General features: G+C 43.0%; 1 protein-coding gene across 1 annotated transcript in view; it reads left to right on the top strand.

Annotated features, from left to right (window-relative positions):
- The window catches only part of PRKCQ (protein kinase C theta), a 65,905-nt gene that overhangs the window by 11,730 nt on the left and 38,101 nt on the right, over positions 1-16,074 (top strand). The window contains exons 2-6 of the mRNA XM_065629675.1: positions 6,213-6,363; positions 6,457-6,611; positions 7,766-7,891; positions 13,740-13,939; positions 15,768-15,828. Coding sequence (XP_065485747.1) covers positions 7,774-7,891; positions 13,740-13,939; positions 15,768-15,828 — 379 coding nt within the window. The 5' untranslated portion in view covers positions 6,213-6,363; positions 6,457-6,611; positions 7,766-7,773. The remainder of the gene's footprint in view (positions 1-6,212; positions 6,364-6,456; positions 6,612-7,765; positions 7,892-13,739; positions 13,940-15,767; positions 15,829-16,074) is intronic.

The following is a 16,074-nucleotide window of genomic DNA, read 5'->3' as shown; positions in this document are numbered from 1 at the left end:
TTTTTTGTTTAAGGTAAAATAAAAAATAAGTGCAGACACTGTCACTGGCAGGAAGTTCAGTGCATTAACAACCATCCTAATACAAGATAGTGAAGTATTTGAGGGAAATTCCACCTGTGTCATTAAATATATATATATATATATGTATATATATAACAAGAAGTCTGTGAACTAGTGCCAAAATCTTACAGAAATACAGGAACTGCTGGGCTAACGAACAAGAGGCCAAAGGAAAGGAGATATTGTAGCTGTATCTCAGTTCTAGATATTTTTATTTCCCTTGCTGCATTGAAAAGCTCTTTGAAATAACTTTGTGGGCAGTGTTTGAAGAACTGGGCATTACTGCTTCAAGTTTGTCCTGTGTTTGTCAGAAGGCAACTAAAACCTGAAAAGAGAATTCAGCATTTAAATACAATGGGTATAATTATTTTGAAAAAATTTATTTTGAGTTTGTGTCACCCAAGTGTTGCAGAAATAGAATGATACAGGAAATTAAATTAACCAGAAGCTCTCTGGTAAAATAGGAAAGCAAAACAAACAAGTTTTTTTAAATAATCTGAACACAAAGGGAAAAAAATGCACAAAAAATAAGAGATTTATAAAGGAGAGTAAACCGAAGAGTTGTGCATGTTTCAGATGGGACAGATGAGGGTGCAAGTTTGCTTTCTTTCAGGGCCACACAGGACAAAAATTAATTAAACGTGAGAAAAAAAACACATTATGACCTCGCTTCAGGGACAGGACCTGGAGGGGTTTATTCCCAATAGAGTCAGTGGATCTGCTCTGCTTCTCTTTCCAGTTTGCAGAAATAACAAGGATTTTAGCTTTCAAAATTTTGCCTCTCCAGAGGGAGGTAAATTCACATTGTTTACCGGAAAACAAGAGGCATATCTGAAAGATTCTTCTTTTGATGGCTCCTTCTATATGAGCAGAGTAATAAGGGTCGAGGAGTGTCCCTGAGCACTGGACTCTCTTTCCATTTCTAGAATGACTTTCAGAGCAGATGGCCCTGGACAGGTGGGACATGTGGGGTCCCCACCTGTATTTTACTTTATTTTCAAGCTATTATAACTGTTAGACATGAACGCATCTGGTCGTGGATCAAATCCTACAATCCGGGTCCTTTTCACTGGACATCAGAACATCAGCTGTAGATCTTACCTGATTTTGGCCATCTTTGGGGTAGACGTAATCACAGTGGGGAAACAGAAATTCCAGGATAGGATTGGAATAACCTATTTTAGATGTCTTCTTCAAGATGGGGTGATGTACACCCTACAAGTACTTATATCTCTTTATTGGATATGATGGGAGCTGGGGTGATAGCTCATATGTGCGGTGCAGTTGTCGGCATATATTCATGTGAATCCAGCCTTAATCTCTTCACTGACAGTGAAGCCAGGATTTCCCAGATTTCCCTTTATTCCAAACAAAATGCAGTTGCTGCATGTCGTCCTCCATGTCATCATTCCTGCTTGGTGCAGGCCCCTGTGTCCATGTTGGGTCAGTTGAATGGATGCAGCTACAAACTTGCTTGTCAAGTAAAGAAAAGAAGGAATGTTTTTAGAGAACTCTGTTCCCTGATCCCATACCATACACGGACACCGAATTCCTGGAAGAGGTTGAGAACTTGCAGTTTGAGAGGGAGTGGAAAGCTGAACCATGTCTTTGGACATAGCCTGCATTTAATTCAGGTTAAAGCAATTGTTTTGTGGAGACCTAAGGATAGCGAGGCATGAATTCCCTGTTGTTAAGACCCAGCTATACATGTGTCTGCTAGAATTTTTGTAGATCACATCCTAGAGTCCAAGGATGTATGCCAGGAGCACTAGCATTCCCAGCAGCAATTTTCTGCAATTTCCCCAGTAGGATGAATACTAACTCTTTCACAAACTTAAATCTGTTCACCTGTGTTAACTCCACTGCAGCTAAATTGCTTTGCAAGATCTGAAAATAATCCTGAGACTCCAGTCTTGTGCACAACAAATGCAACAGGAAGAAATCACATAAACACGGCAGACTCCAAACAGTCGTGTTTGTAGGCTATATATAAAAGACAAGATCCTGTTACTGATACATGCGACTTGCTCTTAATGCGACATCACAAGATGGCCCGGAGACTTTTAAAGAGAAATACCCATTCTAGTGCTTGCCACTGGCCCCAGAAAAGTCTGAAAGCCTCATTTCTACATGGCAGAGGAAATGCTTTTCCTGACTCCACTGTGTCTGCAAGTGACAGGGAATGGTTTGCATGGACAGCATCACAGAATGTTTTGAAATCAAGTTGTTCCATGATGTTTTGGAAAGCTCTTTGGTTGCACGGAGTCTGGGGTTGTGCCAATCCCACCAGAGACTGCTGGTCCTGCCTTTCCTTGTCCCCTCCCTCCACTGCCTTTGCAAAATGCTGCAAATGGAGTGACTCCTTTTTATGAACAGGCTGGTTTGATCTCCATTGAAATAACAGGTGATATGGGCACCCAAAATGAAAGTCACTTGAGAGTTATTTGGATCCCTGTTCCCTACCATATGGTCTGTGGGATATGAGGAGTCAGGGGGCAGCGGAAGGGACCTCAACCATCGCTGTTGTCATTCAGTGTCACTCCTGAAATCTCCAGGAACACCCTGAGGTGTGTTGGTTTATGCTCATGTGCAGGTCTCCACCAGCTGTATAAACAGATCTTTGCAAGGTCAGGACCTGCCTTTCTGGCTGGGTGGCACCTTTCAGGAGGTGAAGGGAAGTTCATACCCTTCAGCTGTAACTCCTGGTTCCTTTCCTTCTTGGTGATGCTGATCCTCAGATTATGAACTCATTTTGCGTGCACAGTTTTGCCTCAAAAATTGGAGAGAGTTGGAAATATTTCCTCTGACCTCTAGAAAATGAGGGTTTGATGACTTTAGGAAAGGAGCATCTCAAATCCAGAAATACTTCCCTTCCCCTCTCAGCTGGACTTCATTCAGTAAACTGCCGTTTTTACTGCATCATGCATCCTTTTTCATTCAGCAAAACACGAAAACGTAAAACCCACTAAAGGCAGCTGCCCTTAATGCAGTTCTTCCACTGACTAAGAGCAGGATCTCATTTCTTCCTCTGTCCTTAACCACAATTAAGGATATTAAGGAGTTTATTACTTCCTAATATAATCCGGGAATGATTTCCATATGTTGCATTATTCTCCAGAGTGGGCAAATCGCCTGCAAAGCAGGGCGCAGTATTGCCAAACCCCAATTACACTGTATTTGGTGCTTTACTGGAGAAGAGGTTGCAGGTGGCCCTTTATACAAAGACACATTTCATCCTTAGTTTTCAGATACCTTGTAGTATCCTTTCCACTGGGAAATTAAGCAGACACTTTCCATATCCATTGCAGCTGCTTCTAGTGTTAAATTAAACTGCTGCTATTACAGTGAGACGTTGCTGGAGCTGAGTCGTGTTGTTCCTTAATTGTTTATGGCTGTGGATTCCAGCCAAGCAGCAGTCCTGTAGTGGCAAATGCTGGAGATACGACCTGGAAAACAGATGTTTGGGCCAAAGCCAAGGTGGTTTCAGGAAAGACAGCAAGTGAGAAGCAGGAAACCAGTTATCTGTCTGATTTATTGGACAGGGTGAAGAAATTTGCCCCAGGGCAGAGTGTTCACACGGGGATGGTACAACAGTAAAGTCTGATTTTAGCTAGCTTTTAAACCAACCTTTGCAAGGCTTACGTAGAGAGCTGTTGATTTGCTAGTGCTAGCACTAGGTGTGCCAAACCTACATGCTTTGCAGCTGGGTAGAAAATTCTTGCTCGTTTGCTGGTGGCTGGAGAACATCTCACACAATAGACGGGTTTATGTTAAGTCCCAGCATAAGTCTTCTAGATCTGATACAACACAGGGGACTCTTTTAAATTTAATGGTTTGGGGAATCTCATCAATACCATATCTCTACAGTAGAGGTGCTCCATCCTCAGGCATTCCCCTTTGCCCTCAAAGGAGACAAATGAGTTCAGCATATGCTAGCACTAGGGTCTAAAATGGGACCATCTCATGACCTGAAGGTGCCAGTTTCTCTCTGTTCCTCTGTCAGGAGCCCAGGTAACTGCCTCACATGGAAACACCGATGCTGTAGACATCTAAGATTATGTGAGATCCGTCCCACCCATGTTTCCACAGAATCACAGGCTGGTTGAGGTTGGAAGGGGCCTCTGGAGGTTCTCTTGTCCAAGTCTCCTGCTCAAACAGGTCCACCTTGAGCCAGTTGCCCAGGACCATGTCCAGACAACTTTTAATATGTCCAAGGACAGAGACTCCACAACCTCTCTACGCAGCCAGTCTAGAGCTTCCTCACAAGGGCAGCAGGAGGGACAGGGCTGAGCTCTTCTCTCTGGTGACCTGTGACAGAACCCAAGGGAATGGCAGGAAGATGTGCCAGGGGTTTAGATTGGACATGAGGAAAAATTCTTCCCCCAGAGGTGCTGGACACTGGAACAGGCTCCCCAGGGAGGTGTCACGGCCCCAACCTGACAGTGTTCAAGAAGAGACTGGACAACGTCCTCAGACACATGGTGGGGTTGTCCTGTGCAGGGACAGGAGTTGGACTGCATGATCCCCGTGGGTCCCTTCCAACTAAAGACATTCTATTCTAGGAAACCTGTTCATGAAGCGCTTGATTGCACAGAGCCAAGATGGAGTATCACACTGCAGGGCGGCGGGGGGAAGGTGAGGGGGTGTCCAGCTTAGTTTTTCTTAGTCTTAAATGCCACTCTTTAGGGAGCAGATCCACAGATCTGAACAGGTATTTTGTAGCACATCAAATGAGTGATTTTTGAAACAGTGATATTAGTATTTAGCAGGACAAGATATTTTCACAGTTTTAACTATATTGTAACTACATTTATTTAACTGAAATGCGCCAGGCTTAAACTTTTAGCCCTAATTTTGTTTCTTTAAACTTGAGCCAGTTAGCATTACTACATATTGGTGCTGAGGAGTCATCAGAAAATGTTTGGCGCCCTTTAGCAACACTGATGTTCTCAGATGCCCGGTGTGTTGACTAGTAATTCTGGTTAGCACCCTGAATTTTTCAAGCTGAGTTTCAAAAGTCCTGGTAAGGGAGCACTTACAGCCCTCCCTGCACCTCCTCCTCCTCCTGTTTGTGGAACAATAGGTTCTTAAAGCCAAGGTTATGGGAACTGGAGATTTGGAAGAGGATCTATAATCTTCTCATGCCCAGCAGTCACCAGAAGAATTAATGGAATATGGTAGAGGCAGAGAGAACAGATCTCCTTTCACACAAGGGGCCTGATGCAGATGTTTTGACAGCTGGCTGTAGTCTTTGGATCTTGTTAACTTTCCATACTGATGCTACATTGCACAGACAGAACATGCAACTCCTTGGATTCCACTCCTGCTGTCAGAGACACTTTGTTTTGTTTTTCCTTTTGTCTTTAGACTAAGTAGGCTTCTTATTTTTTTAAACAAAGGGAATGCCTAAACAAACAGAGGGAAGAAATATATATGCATACATTTCTTCATGTTAAAGAGATTTTTCCTACCTAGTTTGGCCAGATTCCTCTGCTTCCGTCAGTCCAGGCAGATATTTCAGCCCTTTTGTGCCATGGACCACTCATACACCATTCACTGTGCTGTTGTGCAGTGCCACAAATGCCTGTCCTCAAAGAGCTATCTGTGCTTGAATATCTAAATGCAAGTGGCTTTCCAGAGTAAGTTCATCAGACGCTTGGCTATCGTGTATCTGAAACACCCTTCGGAGAGATGCCTCTCTCACCCAGAGAGTAGGATTATCCTAATCTCCTATATCCAGCCCCAGGTGGTGCTTTGCCTTTCCCACCAGCTTCTGTAAAACTTCAGAAGTGCTGATGTTTACCCAGTTGAGGGCAATGCCACATGCAGAGGTCCTCAGACAGTCTTCAGAGGAGATCTGATAGCTGCTGGTGGCCCATGATCTGTGCTTTCCTAGGGATACACAGTAGACGTGGGTCACAGGATTTTCATCCTATCCTGTCCTCCCCAGAAAGCTGGTGGTTTTCTTCTCTTTTAAGCACAGTATCTCTATCAGAGAATAGCTGCAGTTGGCTGCATGGGCCATCTGTTTTCAAAAGTGAGAGAAAGGGTTATAGTGTGAGTGCTCATTACTTGTGAGTATTCGGTCTAGAATAGCTGGTGTTGCAGTCCTACTGCTAATTGTAGCTGTTTATCTTCATTTCATAAAACAGGAAGAAGGACATCCTCGCCATCTCCAGGACACGAGCAAAACAACCTGCTGCGACCTGAGCACGTACTAACAAAAAGGTGTTCTGACTTTTACGGTTGCCCTAGACTTTTGCACAGGGAGGCTGATGGAAACTCATCGCTCCACACTGCTGGGTAAGAGAGAAGACACTCAAGCAAGGGTCTATGTCTTGGTTTCTCAAGTTTTCCTCTCTACTTTATGGTCTTGCCTCCTGTCTCCTTAAACAGAGAGTCCAAGTAGTAAAGCCAGCCCAGCCAGAGGAGCAGTTATCCTCATCTTTTCAGCTGCAAAAATCCTTTCCATGCTGTCCAAAACTGTGATGAAAAGAGAAGCCCCTCTTGCCAGAGACTGAAGTTGTCTGTCAGGAAAATACCATTTATAGGTAAGAAGATGCCTTTCCCAGCAATGAATCCTAATCTTCTGTGAAAGGATAGAGAAGATGCCCTTGGGATAGAGCATTTTATGTACAAAAGGGAAAAAATATACAGAAGGCTGCATTCCACATCACACGTCATTCAAATTTTTGCTGTTGTATTAGAATAATATATTGTTGTCAATATAGTTGACAGGTATCAGCTGGAGATAGGACTCAAGTCTTTTAACTTTGGTGGTCCAAGACGCAGATATCTGCAGCTGAGTTCAAAGTGCTTCTTGCTCCCCATTGACTACACAGGGAGCTGGGAACCACACGCTCAGAAGTTGACACAACAGTTGGGTGGTAAATCCCAGTCCTTGGGCCCAGGTGGCACAAGGATGGGCATAAGCTACAACAGTTAATAATTTAAACTTCTGGCTTCACTAAGTCTTCTCTTTGGAAGCTCTGAAAGAGTCTATAGAGAAGACCAGCCCAAAGTCTTTGTTGTGTTTCTTGGCATCGTGATTTTATATGTTTCTGTTTTCAGCTGCTTAAAATTATCCTGAGATACCTTTTTTTTTTTTTTCCTTCACTCTCTACACAGTGTGGATCATATGAGCTGAGTTTTCTCTTAATAGCTTCACTATGAATATGGGTCAGCACCCTGGCAGTTGAATGCCCGAGATCATTTCCATGCTGTATATAAATAGTACGCAGTTATTTCACAGTTTCATGTTCAACTTGCAGGCTTCCAACAGCCTCGTATTCCCGAAACCCTTTCTATTCTCATAGCATTTGGGTTCTTGAACACGTGGCTCAATATAAATTACAGCGGGGGCAATCCCCGCCAAGAAGGTCCCGATTTAGCATCTGTGTATTGTCCTTCTCATTCCTGACGGCTGGTGTCGAGTCACTAGTACTCAAAGCTGCTTTTACGGGTCTTTCCAGTCCTGCGATGAGTTCAGCTACACGTTTACGCCAACAGTTGAGTTACGCTACCTTACGCACGTTAAACGGTCAGTCCATCATCTTGAGAGACAGTGGAGGAAGTCAGAGAGTCTCCAGTTGGATGGATAACTAACGGCCGGCGTTCCCCTGCCCGACAGAGATAAGAGGCTGGTCAAAAACCAAGGGAATTTTTAGACTCTTCCCAAATATCGCCTGTCTTTTGTTTGACACAGGACTTGTCATGTCTCCCTTTCTGCGTATTGGTTTATCCAACTACGACAGTGGCCCTTACCTGCCGTCCCAGGGGGAGGTGATTAACCCTTACTGTGCTGTGATGGTGAAAGAAGCCGTGGAGTCAGGTAAGTGAGGAGTTGTTAAATATGCACGTGAGCTTTTACAAGTCATATATGCACCTTACTGTGTCGTTACTCGTGTGTAGGAAGCACACAGGTAAATCTTCATGAGGGTTTATAAAGTGATTTTTGTGTCTCAACACAGTGCGGGTTTGGGTTTGGCATGGCCCGCAAGACAATCTGATTTTAAGATGGTGCCTAACAAATCTATGTCTTCAATTTGAGATTATTACCAACTGAATTACAGGTCCCAGCATGTGACAGAGCAGATGAGCTGAGCTGTATTCAGTTTCACTTTTCTATGAGCAGTTGTTGGTTTGTCAGTGGGACTCCAGACAGATGAAATCCGGGTGTCCTAGAAATATCCTGGGAGGGCTGATTTTGTTTATCACGTATGTTTGAGTGACTGACAGGTCCAGCAACTTCCATTATTTAAAAAAAAAAATCAGCTCTAAACCAGCCCTAGTCTTTGCAGGGAGAGTTAATTTCTCTGTGTGATTACTGTGCCATGTAAAATATTTGAAAGTGAAACCTGCTGAACTGTTTTTTGTGCCTGGATATATGGATTGTTGCACAGTTTTCCTGATTGAACAACATTAATGAGTCTTCATTGGGAAAATGTTTCTTATATGCCTGATATATGAACATAGTCCCAGTGAGAGGATGAAAAGTTCTTCAGTTCTGCTTTTCAAGAAGCATGAAGAACTTCAGTGTTAGGGAATTCCTCATATTGGCTGTTATTTATCTTAAATACTTGATAAATTCCTCACTCGACTGCTGTGATCCTTTCAAAATTTAAGTCAACTCAAAATTTCTTTTCTATACGTTGGGAAACCCCATTATTCTAACCTCCAGAGGATGTTAATATAGTTTTTAAAAAATAGAATTTTAAAACAATTCATTATTTCACTCTTTGCCTCTTTATTTGGGGTTGGTTTGTTTGTTTGTTTAATTTTGTTTTGTTTTTAAAAAGAGTCAGAATTTATTACATTGAACTTTGTCTTGGCTTAAATTACACTTCAAATGATTCTGGAAGATGTGTTACTGGTAAATTCAAAAGGAAAGAAAATACTACATTACAAGGTATCCCTAAGATCTCACTTTTTACTGAAAATATGTCCTATTTCAGCTCTGTGCAGGGCTTGCCTGTTTAATGAGGCCTTTGAAAGCCATAACTCAGACTGAAGTCTCTGTTAGTTCAAAAGTGAATAAAATCAATTTGGACAGAACAAACCTATATTTATTTGTATTATACAAAGTTGAAGGCGTTTTCTGGCATCTAACGAACAAAAATATACTAACTGTGGGATATAATTTTTGTGCTCCTGAGGTCCATAATCGTAGTAATAATAATAATAATAATAATAATAATAATAATAATAATAATAATAATAATAATAATACCTTTACCAACAAGAAATTGAAAAGTGTGTTTGGGGGAACTTTCCTCCATTAGTGAGAACTGAATATAGGAAAAATTATGTTCTTCTATTAGAAGATTTCTGTTTGCTGGGGTGTAATTGCACTCATCCAGCCATTGCTCAGGGCATGATGGGGCAGCCAGAGAGACTCATCATGTCAGTGACAGCAGCAGGAACCTCCCAAGATGGATTCGTCTCAGACCGCCCCCTTATAGTGGGTTAAATCACCCATGGGAGCTGTTAATCTGCAGCTGGTGGAGGATGTTTAAATGTGTAGATGATGGCTAACTTTACCTTAAGGTGACTAAGAGAAGATGAGACCATGGTGGGACCCGTCTCCCTTATCATTCCAGCCTTCTGCAAGGATATTGATATCTGAGCAAGTCAGCTACCCTTACGTTATAGCCCAGGGATTTCTACGGTGGGATTCACCTCATCTTGAGGAAGACATCCTTAATGGGTCTGATGAATCACACCCTAGGAAAGCCCAGTGCTCTCCACTGACTCTGAGGGCAGTTTAGGCAGTCTGCTCAGATGTACACATCTGATGTTGAGTGAGATGAGCCCGACTCTAAATGCCAGAAATGGTCTCGACATGACCATCTCAGGGAGCTGTCATGCTCAAACAGGCTTAGAGAAGGCAAAAGGCAACACAGGTCTCAGGACAAACATTAGCTGAGAATATTCAAAATAGTTGCATCCCTGCTTTTTGATTTATTTGGTCATAGTTTTCTCTCCAACTCCCTGGTTTCACAAAACACTTGCTACTCAATGGTCATGGGATTAAAAGAAAAATTATATTGATGTCCTGATGTACAAATTTTGGCTAAAGTGGTATGTCTGAGCAGCAGGAGTGAATCAGCTGCATAGGTGTAAGAGATGTGAACAATCCTGATGCCCAGCCTTGTGCTCTGACACATGGTTATTAAGATTTCTTCAGGGCAAACGTTTGCTGTATATAGCAGTGAGTGCAGAATGCAGCGCAGGATGTGCCTAAACCCAGAACTGAATCCAGGATAGATCCAGTCCCAAACCCCTGCAATCTCTGTGCTGGAACCATTTTGGTAGATGACTCTGCTCCCACTTTTGCAATGTCATATTATGGATCAGATATATACCATGTGTAGCATTAGCAAAGCATGAGAAAGTGGGCCCCTTTTTTGGGTGAGAGCATTCTTTTTTGCAAAGGGAGCATTGGTAGGTGGTAGATATATTTGGTTCCCCCAAAAAGGGATCTTCAGTCTAACTTTGGGTTCATGCCAAAGGCTGCTTTGTCAACCAGACATCATGTCAACCAGTCATTGGGACAGAGGACCCCAAGGGTCTGGGGGTAATGCGCGTCATCTGTGGACACAACGGTATCACAACAAGGGCATCCTAAGAAATTTCAGAAGCTCAGGAAAGATATTGGGCAGCCTTTTTTTTTTTTTCCCACTTGTTCATTTTTTAAAAGGGATCCTGGTGGTTTTTTATTATATAATCTTAAACAAACAAAACCTCCGTGTAGTTAGGAGTGTTTATTACTGAAGAGAAACCATTTCAGAGATCATAAGTGCTTCTGAGGTATAAAAAAATCTGCCCTTTAAGAATGGCTTCTGCCTTCACGAGCCACCCGGCCCAGTGCCATTTCACCACCTGTCTTGGTGACATTTGCTTTGTGAAAGATCCTGCTCTGTGTTTGAACTCAGCAAAGCCTGCAGGAAAAAGTGCTCCCAGCTACAGTGGAAGCTGCTGCCTGGGAAGGACAGATTCTATTTTATTTTTCAGGAACACAGGGTTAAGTTAATCCCTGGCAGAATTCCACAGGCGTCAGTGGGGACGTGCTGGGGGTGACTGTCTGATCCCATATATTGCCCCGTTCATTCACATTCCAGAGTTTGTTTATTTAAGCTGTATGTTTTGGAGTGTGATGCAAACCAAAGCACTTATTTTGCAAGTGCTGTGTTTCACATCTGTGGAGTTTCACTGATGTAGCAGACAAATAACAGTCCTTACTGAGATTTCTGTTTTCCGTGATGCTGGGAAGTTTGTGTCTCATTTTCATGACTCCTTTCATCTGCTTTTGTTGAAAGAATGCCTTGAATATGTATTTGCAAGCTTGATAGGAATGAATTAAGCCTACAGACAATGAGCTCAGTATACGATTGCCTAAATCTGCACTTAGTGGATAGAGACAGATTCACCTTAGTTTGAGGTGCTCTAAATTTTGGCACAACTGAATTTGAACCTAAGATTTAGCTGCACAACTGCTTGTCATACGGGGCAGGGCAAGGGTGAGAAGTGATTTTATGCTGCAGGAATGATCTCCCCTCAGTTTTGCGACACAGAGCAGTGCTGATGGTCAGAGCAGACTGCAGCTCAAATAAATTTTATGTGATTGAATCAAGTGCAAAACTGCTTCGTGAGAGCCAGGTGTTGGGTTGTGGAGTGAAATTTCAACAAGTCAGTATGGGTTGCAGGATCCTGTGTGCCTCTCCTCAGGAAGATGCTTTCTCAACATAAATTTATCCAGTGAGTATAGTTTACATCAGTGGCTCTGGCAGTTGTTTCTCCTTTCATAGGAAATCAGTGTACGGGGTGGTGGAGGGAGATTTTTGTTATAATCTCACAGCCCTGATATTTGTTTGCTCCCCAATAAACTTTAATTTCCTGAGATGAATATTACACAACCAGGAATCGCTGTTTCTTTTTTTTCTCCTGCCTCCAATAATTTTGGAGCTTGTTTACCAATTTTAATCCATCCTGAAGGTGTAGTACAAACCTCAGAAATCCCTGAGTTCCTGCTTGTGTAAGTCAAAGCTGAGCAGAGGACAGAAACCTGAATTAGTTCTCCAATCTAGGGGAAGATTTTCTCCATCACATGTCCTGTTCCAGGCCATCAACTGTGTTTGCTTTTCCAGCTGGGTAGGATGAGGGAAAGGCTGAGATTATTGGAAATAGGAGCAGGGTCTTTAGGAGACAGGAGTCACAGGTCTGCCGATCACTCGACCGCTTTTTATTCTCTTATTCCACCAGCTTGGGCATTTTATGGGTCGAAAATTTACAGAGGGTAACTGTGACATAGAATTTACCTTGAGTAAGCACCCAAAACTTTTACAGGGATATATGAAATAAAATAGGTTGTATGAAATAAATAAAGCCGGCTGAGAATCTTTTGAGAGAGAACTAACTAAAGAGAGAACTCTCTTGGCAGCTGATGCTTGATCTCAGAGGTACCCTTCATTGTCCCTTTCTATGAAGGAGGAGGAGCCCTCAGCACAGGAAACACATGGACCTGCTGGAGAGGGGCCAGAGGAGCCACAAGAATGATCAGAGGGATGGAACACCTCTCCTATGAGGACAGGCTGAGAGAACTGGGGGTGTTCAGTCTCAAAAGAAGGCTCTGGGGAGACCTTATTGAGGCCTTTCCATACTTAAAAGGGGCCAATAAGAAAGACGAGGACAGACTTTTTAGATTGGCCTGTTGTGATAGGACAAGGAGTGATGTTTTTAAAGAAAAGGAGAGGAGATTCAGGCCAGACACGAGGAAGAAGTGTTTTACAATGAGGTTGGTGAGAGCCTGTCCCAGGTTGGCCAGAGAGGTGGTGGATGCCCCATCCCTGGAGACATCCCAGGCCAGGCTGGACGGGGCTCTGAGCAACCTGAGCTGGTGCAGATGTCCCTGCTCATGGCAGGGGGGGCACTGGGGGAGCTTGGAAGGTCCCTTCAACCCAAACTATTCTATGACTCTATGATTCTACGAATTAATGAATGCAGAAGAGGTACAGGAAAGTTTGCTAGGTTGAAAATTATGCATTGTTGTAGATATGATCGCAGATCTGCAAGACAGTTCATGTATTAACATCCCTGAGTTAGCTGGGACGTACCAACCGACCGGGCGTGCTCCAGCAGAATCTAATCACAAAAGTGCATCCAGCTTTTGGGGTATTGAAGTAAACCTGTTTGATTTTGCATTGCCATGGGGCAGATGATACATGTAGCTTGTTATCTATGAGAGGATTCACATGATTACAAGTGGATATCCATGGTGTCAGAGTCTACATTGGAGGTCTGCTCTACAGAGTTAATAGAGTCAAGAGTGGAAATTTCTTTTCCAAGGTAGATGTCTCTATTGGGTCAAATGAACACACCCTAACTCCCTTGATTTATATTGATTACATTCTCTTCACTGGCTCTGAATAGAGCCAATGTTCAGACAGCTCAGATATGGGCATACACATTGTAGACACCTAAAGTTACACGAGATTAATCTCACCCCAGGTTTCACTTCACACAGTAACCTCCTAAGGCACTCTAACAGCCCTTAGACACTGTGCCAGGAGAGATACCTTAAAGTGGGTAATAACACAGACCTCTCTCAAGGACTGTAGCGTGGTGGCCTTAGTGCAGATAAGAATCAAGTCCGGTCAATCCAAACCACTTCTTGTTGACAGAAAATGGCCAAGTATTTGTGCAGAAGAAGCCCACCATGTACCCACCCTGGAACAGCACTTTTGATGCCCACATCAACAATGGCAGGGTGATGCACATCGTCGTCAAGGACAAAAGTGCCGAAATGGTTTCGGAGACCACGGTGGAGCTCAAGGTGCTGGCGGAGAGATGCAAAAAGAGCAATGGGAAGACGGAGATATGGGTGAGCATCACTACCTCCTCTTGCAGGATGTGATGGGGAGATGCTGTGGGTTAGGAGAATGTCTTGTGTCCGTGCCAGGCTGTGACTCTAACAAGGAGGGCAGTAGAAACTGGCTGCCATCCAAAGAACAATGGTTTAAGTCTACTTGGGCATGACTTGAAGGAAAGAATCCCATGCATATCAGAAAAAAAACCCAAAAAACCAAAAAACCCTACATGACACATTTGTATTACCTGATGCTATTATATTAGCAAGGATTCTGGTTCATGTGAGCCGTGCCCATATATTAATCTTCACTTAGGAAACCCATTGGGGACAAACGGTAATATGAGTGGATAAGTGTGAATTATTTTATGTGCTCTGGGGAATCAGCTTTAAAAATTTAATCTAATATCGAGTAGTTGATTCACAGCTGCCTGACTTGAGAGTTATGCCAGAGGAACCCCTTTAAAATCACTGGAGTTATAGTGGAATAAATTTGAAGTAACAGTCTTCATAAGGATGCTAAATGTAAGGATGTGTTCCCTGGTAGTCCAAGCAAGAATGTTCTTGATAATAGTCTTTAACATGTAATATTCTGTAGCCATGTCATGAATAACAATAAAGTGGAAAGACATTTGGAAATAAACTGATTTCCTGATTTTTTTTTTTATTTTGTTCTATTTCTCATGCCAGTTCTCAGGCTAAGCTACTTGAGTTAAGCAGAGAGTAGAAAAGTCAAAAGATCTTGGTCACTTAACAGACATAAGAGCAAGATTTGGTGGAGATTTGCATATTTACCACATAACTTGGAAGGAATTGAGGTACATAGGGATGGAATTGTAAACCAAAAGGCTCTGCTCGGCATCACTCGAACTTCAAAGGCACAGGAAGCAGTAGCTTGGTGGAGAGGAGACAAGACACATAGGCTGGGGTGCTGCTTGCTTGCAGCAAGGGCAACAGGACCAAGATAAGTGGAATTGCAAGACCCTAGTTCTCTTGTGTCCCAGCCCGGTAGCAGCTCCTGAGGTCTTCTCTCAACTCACTCCCCAATACAAGTCATGACCTAGAGAGTGTGGTCCCAGATATCCCATCCTGCAAGGGTCAAGAGGGGAGAGAATAAGATTTTTCTCACTTTGATGTGGATGGGAAATGCTTCACCTGGAAGGTGAAGGTCACCTTGCTCGGGCTGTGCTGCAGGTGGGTGGGGAAGGCACAACTGTAGTTCTCAAGCTGAAGAAACCCTTGGATTTAGGTCTCCTTATTCCAAGGCAAGTGGATTTGGATTTATAAAGGCACCCATGGGTGGAGGTTCAGATAGGTGGGAATTTCCAGGTCCAGTGGGAAGGTCCAAAAAATGCCTGAGTAGTCTTGTAGAATCACTCACATTGACTGTAATAGAAGTTCAGACTTGCAGAACAAAGCTCCTAAAAGATTTCAGCATCTTTTAAGTACTTGTCTAAACTGGCTGGGATTTTTTCAACATACTCCCACTTCCCCCTTGAAAGATCCACTGGGAATTACAAGTTGTCTTTATAGATAATGCTGGTCCTGGGCTGGGTTCTAAAAACCTGCATAGAGCTTCTGTGATTTAGTCACATTTATCTCTTGTATCATGCTGCTCCAAGAGTTTGGTAAAAGATGATCTAACCTTCTCTTCCTATAGTCGCTCCTACGCTGCCTTGTTGCCCTACACAGGTATGAGCAACCCAAAAATTTGCTTTCATTGGCATTCATGAATTCCCAGTGGGAAAAAGAGAGTGCTTGAGTCATCTGAAATGATTGTTGCTTCTTGAAATAACTGTTTAATGGTTGCACTTGTCCTTTTTTTTTTCTTGTTTTCCACCAGCTAGAACTGAAACCTCAAGGCCGAATGCTGATGAATGCAAGATATTTCCTGGAAATAAGTGGCAAGTGATTTTGTTTGTTAACTGATAGATGTGATTTCTGGTTATATGGGGCAGACATGGTGTCTTCACTGAAAGCAGTGCCTATGTTATCATTGATTTATTCATAGGAACCATCATAAGAGTTTGTTATGGTTTAACCCGAGCTAGCAATATAACCACGATAGCCGCTCACTCACCCCCCTCCCCACCTCACAAATAGCGGAGAGAATCTAAAGGGAAGGGAGAAACTTGGACTGAGATAAACAC

The sequence above is a fragment of the Caloenas nicobarica genome, chromosome 1 (genome assembly GCF_036013445.1).
Source record: "Caloenas nicobarica isolate bCalNic1 chromosome 1, bCalNic1.hap1, whole genome shotgun sequence".
In the NCBI taxonomy this organism is placed as follows: domain Eukaryota; kingdom Metazoa; phylum Chordata; class Aves; order Columbiformes; family Columbidae; genus Caloenas; species Caloenas nicobarica.
This window is presented reverse-complemented; position numbering and strand designations above follow the sequence as displayed.